The sequence below is a fragment of the Ictalurus furcatus genome, chromosome 14, assembly GCF_023375685.1.
Source record: "Ictalurus furcatus strain D&B chromosome 14, Billie_1.0, whole genome shotgun sequence".
NCBI classification, from domain to species: Eukaryota; Metazoa; Chordata; class Actinopteri; order Siluriformes; family Ictaluridae; genus Ictalurus; species Ictalurus furcatus.
In genome coordinates, this window is record NC_071268.1 from 21,914,820 (window position 1) to 21,924,679 (window position 9,860).

General features: G+C 36.3%; 1 protein-coding gene across 1 annotated transcript; it reads right to left on the reverse strand.

Annotated features, from left to right (window-relative positions):
• Positions 1 to 4,009: 4,009 nt before the first annotated feature.
• On the reverse strand, positions 4,010 to 6,894 carry LOC128617728 (galectin-2-like; the record flags this gene model as incomplete). Its single annotated transcript, XM_053640906.1, is given in 4 exon segments — positions 4,010 to 4,042; positions 4,430 to 4,576; positions 4,760 to 4,934; positions 6,785 to 6,894. Coding segments are annotated over 4 exon segments (465 nt in total), but the record flags the coding sequence as incomplete, so codon positions are not given.
• Between the last annotated feature and the right edge of the window lie 2,966 nt (positions 6,895 to 9,860).

The window sequence follows — 9,860 nt, forward strand, 5'->3', positions numbered from 1 at the left end:
TCAAGAACTTCTTAAGGCGATGATGAGATGGTCGGGTGGGCACGATTATGGTTGGAGCTAAAGTCTTCAGGAAGGTATTTTGTTTTTCAGACTTTATTTTCTGCTGCACTTCCACCTGAAGTGGTCATCATGGCTTCACTGTCATCCTGTAAAAACTGCCAAATACTTTCTTTGATTCTTTGCGTACCTGACCTGATGCTGCAAGATTGACACAAATACCAGTACATCACATAATGCCCATATGATACACCATATGGGCTTAGTGGTTAGCACGTTCGCCTCCCACCTCCAGGGTCCGGGGTTCAATTCCCGCCGGGGCCATGTGTATGCGGAGTTTGCATGTTCTCCCCGTGCTGCGGGGGTTTCCTCCGGGTACTCCGGTTTCCTCCCCCAGTCCAAAGACATGCATGGTAGGCTGATTGGCGTGTCTAAATTGTCCATAGTGTATGAATGGGTGTGTGTGAGTGTGTGTGTGATTGTGCCCTGCGATGGACTGGCACCCTGTCCAGGGTGTACCCTGCCTAGTGCCCGATGCTTCCTGGGATAGGCTCCAGGTTCCCCGCGACCCTGAAAAGGAGTAAGCGGTAGAGGATGGATGGATGGATACACCATATGGCTAAAAGTAAGTAGACACCTTTATACAGTATATGCAGCCATTGATCCTGACAAGCAGCACCAGCATAGATCAGTAACAAAAATGCCTCTGATAAACAATACAGGGTTGTGTCTCAAATCACATGCTTATGTACTATTTTAGGCCATTATTGAGTAATAAAAGTAACTGGGTTTACTATTACAGTTATTACATTTTAAAAGCTTTCATGTAGCTTTTCATGTCTGACCTACTGACAGATCTGTTTTATGCTCCAGTGCTCTGGATTTTTTTCGATTATTAAATACTTTTGAATGTAAGGGCAGAGTTTTTGATTTGATACGCAGCTCATGATAATGTTGTTAGTTGAACTGTTTCTTTAAAATGCCAGTCAGAATCAAAACTACTTTTTAGGCAAACACTACTTTCCTATCTGCGACCTAAATACTGGCTTGTTTCAGACTACTCCTCAGGTAAATATTTGTTTAATACCCAACATGTATTTATTTTTCCCAGCAGGACTGCAGTCTCCTCGGGCATCTCAGTGGAAATGACGTGAGGTCATTACCCTGGTATAACCCTGGTAAACAGACTGACCTCCACTCTCAGTCATGTTCCTATACACCCTCAGTGCACATTTTACACTTTTCCTGCTCCGATACACACACTTAACCATCAATTAGAGTGTGTTAATGAGTAATTGAGTAAAAGTACAATTACATTTTAAGTTCTTTTGAGATCATTTTCACTTGTGTGTAAGGGTTGTATTCATTTATGTGTATTTGTCTGGCTTGTGTTTGATCCTGTCTTAATCTGATCAGCCTGTATTTTGTGTTTCATGTCTCTTTTAATGACTTTTGGTTGCCTAATATTTTAATGGTCATTTTAAGAAATTTTTACCCCTGTTTATGGAATCCATAACAAACCTGGCTCTGTTCATGTGACTCCTTGATGTAATAGCATCACACCACACTTCCATCACCTATTAGCTTTGTAACTTTGTTTAAAAGTTAAAACATGAACTATAAACCCTCAAAATGCCAATGAACTGCCTTTGAGGAAACGTTGCATTAAAGTGGAAATGACGTTTAAATTCTCATGTCATATCACATCAAACCATTGATTACAATTCCCATCCTGCACTGCGGCCTACAAACATGGCTGTCATGGACCGCAATTCCCAGAACACACCTTCATTCTAATCATGCACAATTGCATCCAATTCACAGCACAATCACTACCACAGTTTAAAAGGACTTTCAATGCATTCTCTCTTTGCAAAGTATACGTTCAGTTGCCTTGTCGTCGTCGTCGTCGTCGTCGTCGTGCCTGATAGCGTGTCTATTTATTCTGCTATTTTGACTTTGCTTACGTTTACGACTTCGTCTCTTTGCCCTACCCTGTTTATGTCGTTTGCTTGATCGCCTGACCTCTGCCTGTTAATGATTATTGTCTTCTGCTTTATCCTTTGGACTTCTTGTTGTCTCATTAATACCTGCATTTGCTTCTGTCAGCACCTCCTTTATGTGACACTTTATTCCACATAAATACAGTAGAATTTCATCCAAGTTCTCAGCATGTTTTCAACTAATACTGTCTTGCTGTTTCTGTGTTGATATATTATATTATTTAACTAGATAACTATATTATATGTATATCAGCACAGTGTTTTAAAAATACAGACTGAAATGTCTAAAAGAATTTGACATCTATTATTGTACAGAATTCAGTTGAACCATTTCCCATTTTTTATTAATTTTCTATAAGCTGGTTTTCATTACTCTGCTACAAACGAAATTCCTTCAGTAGAAGGAGGGGGTAAGTAGGCAGCTGGGGCAGTCAGGCAGGGGGACAGGCCGGCAATGCAGGGTAGACCAGGTGGGGATGGCAGGCAGGGTAAACCGGGTGGGGTAGGTGGGTGGGTTAAGTTAACCCATAAGTAGGTAGAATGAACCTCATGTCTATCACATAAGCGCAATAGGCCTCCTAAAGCCAACATTTATTTTCTTTATTTCCAAACTTTATATAAATACTACGACATGATCGACCGGTTTGCATGTAGCAGGTATTGGTGTGTTAAACACTGGTTCATACTGTGCATCACGTGGCAGGAGCACACGCAATTTATTTTTAATATCTACTTTTTAAATATGTTTGAAAAAAATTGCCATACTGCAGTTCTTTTTTAAATTTCTATGTTTAAAAAAAATCTAATGGCAAATTTCAAGTACTATGTCATTGATAATTGTTAACCATCATTATTTCCACAACCTCCAGGGTCTTGATTAGTTACTAAGCCATACTGTACTGCTGTCCAGTGGAACTTACATTACACTAACATTAATAGCAATGGTCATGTACAGGTGTCGATCCCATGATGGGTAAGACTCCCAAGGATAAAGTGGGGCAACCTTTTACAATCATGCTTGCTGATGAAATATTATACTTGTATGAGAATGAAGAACTGTAGACTAGATGCTTCTGACTGACAGGTGTGTCCTGCTACCCAGGTGCACCCTGTTAAACTGATCATTTAAACAATCAAAGCTCTGAAAGTCTACTCTTGGTTTAAGTCCTGGGTTTTGCCTGTGAAGACTGCATTTGTTGATAAAAAGAATAAACCAACATGAAGATCAGAGAGCTGTCTATGGGAGAAAAGCAAGCCATTTTGAAGCTGAGAAAAGAGGGGAAATCAATCAGAGCCATTGCACAAGCATTGGGCATAGCCAATACAACAATCTGGAACGTCCTGAAAAAGAAAGAAACCACTGGTGTACTAACAACCAGACATTGAACAGGTCGGAAAAGCAGTTGATGACAGAAACATTGTGGGAGCTGTGAAGAAAAACCCAAAAACAACAGTCAGTAAAGCATCACAAAAGAAGAATGCAGCAATTTGCATTTGTGCAAATGTTTGTCAGTGGAGATATGCAAACATATACACTCATCATCAACTTTATTAGGAACACCTCTGTGTATCAATATTATAAACGGTGTCAGGAACAGTTCTGTGTGAACTATAGAGACTGTTGAAATTCCCAGGAGATCAGCAGTTTCTGAAATACTCAAAGAAGCCCATCTGGTACCAACAACTATGCCACGATCAAAGTCACTGAGATCTGATCTATGATGTGAACATTAACTGAAGCTCTTGACCTGTATCTGCATGATTTTATTTGCATTGTGCTGCTGCCACATGATTGGCTGATTAGATAACTGTACGAGTGTGCAGATATTCCTAATCCCAATGTGCAGTTTGTTTTTCTTTCTTTGTTAGCATTTTATTTTAATTATAGCCATGAAATATGAAGAAAATGATGTTGAAGAAAATGAAATGACAAAATGATGTTTAGGTTTAAGTTTTATTTTTGACACTAACGTTGCATGCATACATGGGTAATTTAAATGCAAATGGAATTATTTCATTTCATTTTCATTTTGGCACAGTCTCTGCGTACATAATAGACAAATGGGGTGAACATTTAAAATTTTTGTGTTTTAATTTTAATTATATTTTTGCCACAATATACCTCCCACAAAAATCACAAAATAATCTCTTTTTTTTTAAAAAAAAATGTTTGTTAATGGCAAATAAGACAATGTGGACTCCAAAAAAAGAAACGTTATAGTGATTTTTTTAAATTTTTTTTTTAATAATTGACAGCCTATTGATACAAGCCACCCCAGTACATATCATACATATTTGTTTGTTGGTTTGGTTGTTTGTTAGTTTCAAATTATCCATGAGCACAACATTTACTTTATTTTTATTATTGATTGTTCACATTTTATATTCTGAAAAGCAGAGGGCCTGCTTTTCTCAGTAAAACACTTTACTCATTTCATTTTGAAAGAAGTGAGGTTAATGTCACCCTTGATACGAATATAAGTGATGACCTCCAGCCCTTGCTGATTGGGGAACTCAATCATATGCCCATCAGGTAGTATCACCTCAAAAAGTCTTCCTGCGTGCTTCACTACAACCTGAGAAGGAGAGGGTAATGTTGCTAAGATTATCTGCTTAATTCAGACATGCACAGTAACTGTCAATGTGTGATTTAATAACATATATCAGTAGTGACTGGTGTCAAAACTTACTATATAAGTATTTTGTGAATACAAAGACAGACTTTAAATACAGTAAACATATAAAAGTCTCTGTTATACCTTAAAAGTGGAGCCTGGCTGGAAAGGGTTGTGTGTTTCCCTTTGCTCCTGGTTCCAGATACCATCACACTGTGAATTACACACCAGCACTGGTGTCTTTTCATCATCATCATGAAAACGAGGGTTAAAGTGAAGAGCTAGTTCTGTGGAGCTGGAGCCCAGATCAACTTGGAACCTTCAGAAATATAAAATATAGATATGATTATATAGATATGATTGCAGATAACTAGGCTAATTATTATTGTATGAGCTGAGCAACACATTCTGAAACTTTCTTTTTATAACTATATCTATCTATCTATCTTTCTATCTATCTATCTATCTATCTATATATCTATATCTATCTATCTATCTATCTATATATCTATATCTATATCTATATATATATATATATATATATATATATATATATATATATATATATAAAATAAGCCATGCTAGTTTACATGTTTTACTTCTAGCTAGTGGACAGCACAGTAAATGTGTAGAATTCTCTATAAATTGATTAGAGACATTTTAAATTTAGTCAACATTTTAAAAGGGTACAGTAACAAATGCATTTTAATCTATGAAATATTTATAACTCCTACTACAGGTCTGGGGTGAAATTTAAATTTTAAGATAATGTCCTATTCACCACAATATTTCTCTTCTTATCATTGATTAATATGAGCAATGCCAGGTCATAGGTCCTGTATTGTTTTTTAAATGTATTTATTTATTTTTAACTTATGGCAGTACTGAAACTTTTATTACTGAAATTATATAACAGATTGCAAGGTCAACTAATTCACTGAACAATGTCACCTGGTTTAGGTTAAGTACGTTGTTATAAAAATCCCATACTTCGGTACTTCTATTTTCATTTGAATACATCATATACAGTGTCCTCCACTAATATTGGCACGCTTGGTAAATATGAGCAAAGAAGGCTGTGAAAAATTGTCTTTATTGTTTAACCTTTTGATCTTTTATAAAAAAAAAAATTTTTTAAATTCACAAAGATACTCTGCTCTCATGGATATCAAACAATTGCAAACAAAACACAGGTTTATATATACATATTTTTTTTTAAAAAAAATCTTTGTTAAATATAGGTGTGCAACAATTATTCAGTAGTTCCAGTAAGTCCTAGTAGTGTCTGGCAAACTGAAGATGCTTGAGTTAGTTTTTGGATGAGAGTAGAGGCTTTTTTCTTGAAACCCTTCCTAACAACTTGTGGTGATGTAGGTGACTTCAGATTGTAGTTTTGGAGACTTTCTGACCCCAAGACACAACTAACTTCTCCAATTGTCCAGCTGTGATCCTTGGAGATTTTTTGGCCACTCGAACCATCCTCTTCACAGTGCATTGAGACGATATAGACACATGTCCAATTCCAGTTTGATTCATAACATTTCCAGTTGATTGGAACTTCTTAATTATTGCTCTGATAGTGGAAAATGGCATTTTCAATGCTTGTGCTATTTTCATATAGCCACAACCCATTTTGTAAAGTTCAACAATATTTTGCTGCACATCACAGCTACATTCCTTGGTCTTACCCATTGTTATGAATGACTAAGGGAATTTGGCCCACGTGTTACCTCACCTGTGAAATATGGTTGAAGTTATGGTTGAACAATTTCCTGTTTCTAGTTACCCAGGTGTACTAAAATAAAAAAGTAAAATATTAATGGAAATATACTTCAAATATATTTTTTCTCATATGAATTCATAGGGGTGCCAATAATTGTTGCGCACCGATATTTAACAAAGATTTTTATATATATATAAACCTGTGTTTTGTTTGGGATTGTTTGAAATCCTTGAGAACAAAGTATTTTTGTGAATTCTTTTAACAAAAGATCAAAAGATTAAACAGTAAAAACAAATTTTCACAGCCTTCTTTGCTCATATTTACCAAGGCTGCCAATATTAGTGGAGGACACTGTACTGTATAATGTACTGTATACGAATATGTTACTGGTAATATTAAGGTTAAAATATTGTAGTTTTATTAGCAGGCCTTTAGTCTTAGCTTACCTTTTAGCATCAGAATGAATCCTCCCTTGGACCTTCAACCGATCTCCAGCACTGAAAAGAACATTCTTCAGCTCAGCCTCCTGCAAAAAAAAACAACAAAAAAACAGTTTAATCAGTCAGGTTATTCAAAAATAATTGTCTGACATCCTCACTGAAGCTCAGCCTGAAGTGTGAAGGTAAACAGCATCACGTATTATAGCCACTACTACCATTTTCTGATCCACTGATCCTCTGTTTGGTGGCCTGTGAAAGTGAGCAGAACCTCTTTCAGACTATTCCACCAAACCTTAACCTTAATCATACGTTTAAATTGCAGTGAATCCTTGGCGCATTAGTACTATCAGCATCTATTATCAGTGCTCAACATTAAATGCAAATTAGAATGAAAACAGACCCAACTAAAGGTGTGAATTCATTGATTTAATCATTCTATTGTCATCACTGCACTCAGTTAAACTACTCTATCCCTCAAATGTTAATCTATTCTATTTAAACAAGGGTGTTAATTTTTCCTAATTGGATCACAGTTCTCTGCTTGCACATTAGTTTTAACGTTGCTGTAAGAATAGTGGACAGTGAGGCCTGTAACAATGTCTTGAGGACATTATTTTTTATATGCACATGATGAAGAAGGATAAACAGACGATTGCATGAGTTTCAATTTCACACCAAATAACAAATACTGACACGACAGGTAGCATTGGCATCTCACAGCTCCAGGGTCTGGGTTTAGTCCATTATAATAATAATAATAATAATAATAATAATAATAATACATTTTATTTTTAAAAAGCGCCTTTCATAACACCCAAAGTCACTTCACAAATACAACATACAAATACAATTCACAAAACACTAAAACACTATATTATATACATACAACTATACACACACACACACACACACACACACACATATATATATATATATATATATATATATATATATATATATATATATATATATATATATATATATATATATATATATATATATATATATACATTATACAATATTATACATCCATCCATCCATCCATCTTCTATACCGTTTTATCCTTCTTCAGGGTCACGGGAAACCTGGAGCCTATCCCAGGGAGCATCGGGCACAAGGCGGGGTACACCCTGGACAGGGTGCCAATCCATTGCAGGGCACACAATATTATACATGAAACACTAAAACACATTATAATTAAATATCATGCAACCATGTCACAGGGAATATGCGCCTGAAGAGATGAGTTTTTAAAGAACTTTTGAATCTTGAAATGGATTCACAGTTGCGGATGTGATGGGGAAGTGAATTCCAGAGCTCAGGGGCAATGTGACTAAAGGCTCTTACACCCATGGTGCTAAAGTTCATGTAGGGTATTGCTAGTAGACCTGCTGAAGAGGATCGCAGTAAGCGGGGAGGGGTGTAGTTCTCCAAGAGGTTTGTGAGGTAAGTGGGAGCAGGATTTTGTAGGGCCTTAAATGTGATAAGCAGAATTTTGAATTTAATTCGATAGGCAACAGGAAGCCAGTGAAGCTGGATGAGCAGAGGTGTTACATGGCTGGTTGATTTGGAGCATGTAATGATCCTTGCTGCAGAGTTTTGGATTATTTGGAGCCGGTGAAGTAGTTTATTAAGGATGCCAGACAGGATGGAATTTCAGTAGTCAATGCGGGATGTAACATAAGCATTGACCAAGACTTCTGTGCTGTGTTGAGTGAGGGATGGGCGTAGTCTTGCCATGTTCTGTAGATGGAAAAAAACACTGTGAGAAATATTGTTTATGTGTGCAGCAAAGGAGAGAGTGCTATCTAAAATGACACCAAGGCTCTTTCCCTGATCTTTACCTATTATACTGTATATAAATGATATTGTTACATAGAATGTCACTGTACAGGCTATGTATTATACTATACGTTGATTAGCATCATGGGGATATTGCTATTTACATGTTCCTATCCACATATTGTATACAGACAGTTCACACTGGCTTGTCTCCATTCTCAATACTAATGTCACTGTAAAATCCAGAAATGACAAGACTGGCATTGAATTGATTTTACAGAAAATATACTAGCAGGACTGTTATATTGTTGTTCTTCTTTGCCAGATTGCAGTTTACTGTAAGAAAATTAGCAGTCTGGTATACGGTATATTTAGGTCAACTGAATACTCTCATTTGTGAGTGCTGCATGAGCAAGGAGGATTAAATGTTTCAAACCAAATGCATAGACATCCAAGTGAAACCATGATTACATACTAACTGGTATCACAAGGTCTATTTTTATACCTACTGTAGCCTATTTTTAAAGTAGCTCCAATCCCTTCCCAGCTGAGGATTTAGCAGCCTACACCAACATCTCTCACAAATGCATCCACTGATACAACAGCACTGATGATACCAAATTGCTGTCACCTCTAAAAATCAGATATTCATCATTTGCCCCATCTGTTTACATAGATATACTGTATATAAGACCTGACCCATAACCAATTCCCATGTGTACATCATTCGGCTAAAAACCTTTTACAACCCCAATTCCAAAAACCTTGGGATGCTGTGTAAAATGTAAACAAAAACAGAATGCAATGATTTGCAAATCTCATAAATCCATATGTTATCCACAATAGAATGTAGAAAACATATCAAATGTTTAAACCGAGGAAAATGTACCATTTTAAGGAAATATAAGGTCATTTTGAATTTGATGGCAGCAATACGTCTCAAAAAAGTTGGGACGGGGCAACAAAAAGCTGGAAAAGTAAGTGTTCAAGTCAAGTCTGGATCGGTATTAGTCACGTTTTAGCTACGTAAATGTATGATTGTGTGAATCAGTACTAGTCACATTATAGCTTTATAAATTTTTTACAGTGTTAGTCAAAATCAGTACTCGTTATAGCTAGTTATAGCTACATAACGTATGTAGTTGTCTGTAGGTAAGTGTTAGGTAACTTCAGTCTTTACATTTCTTGATTACTGTGGAGTACATGTTCTTAATAGGTCTTGTCGATTAATCTTGTTCTGATGCAAATTTAATAGTCCAAATCCTCTTCCCATCTTTTTTTTTGGGGGGGGCGGGGGTGC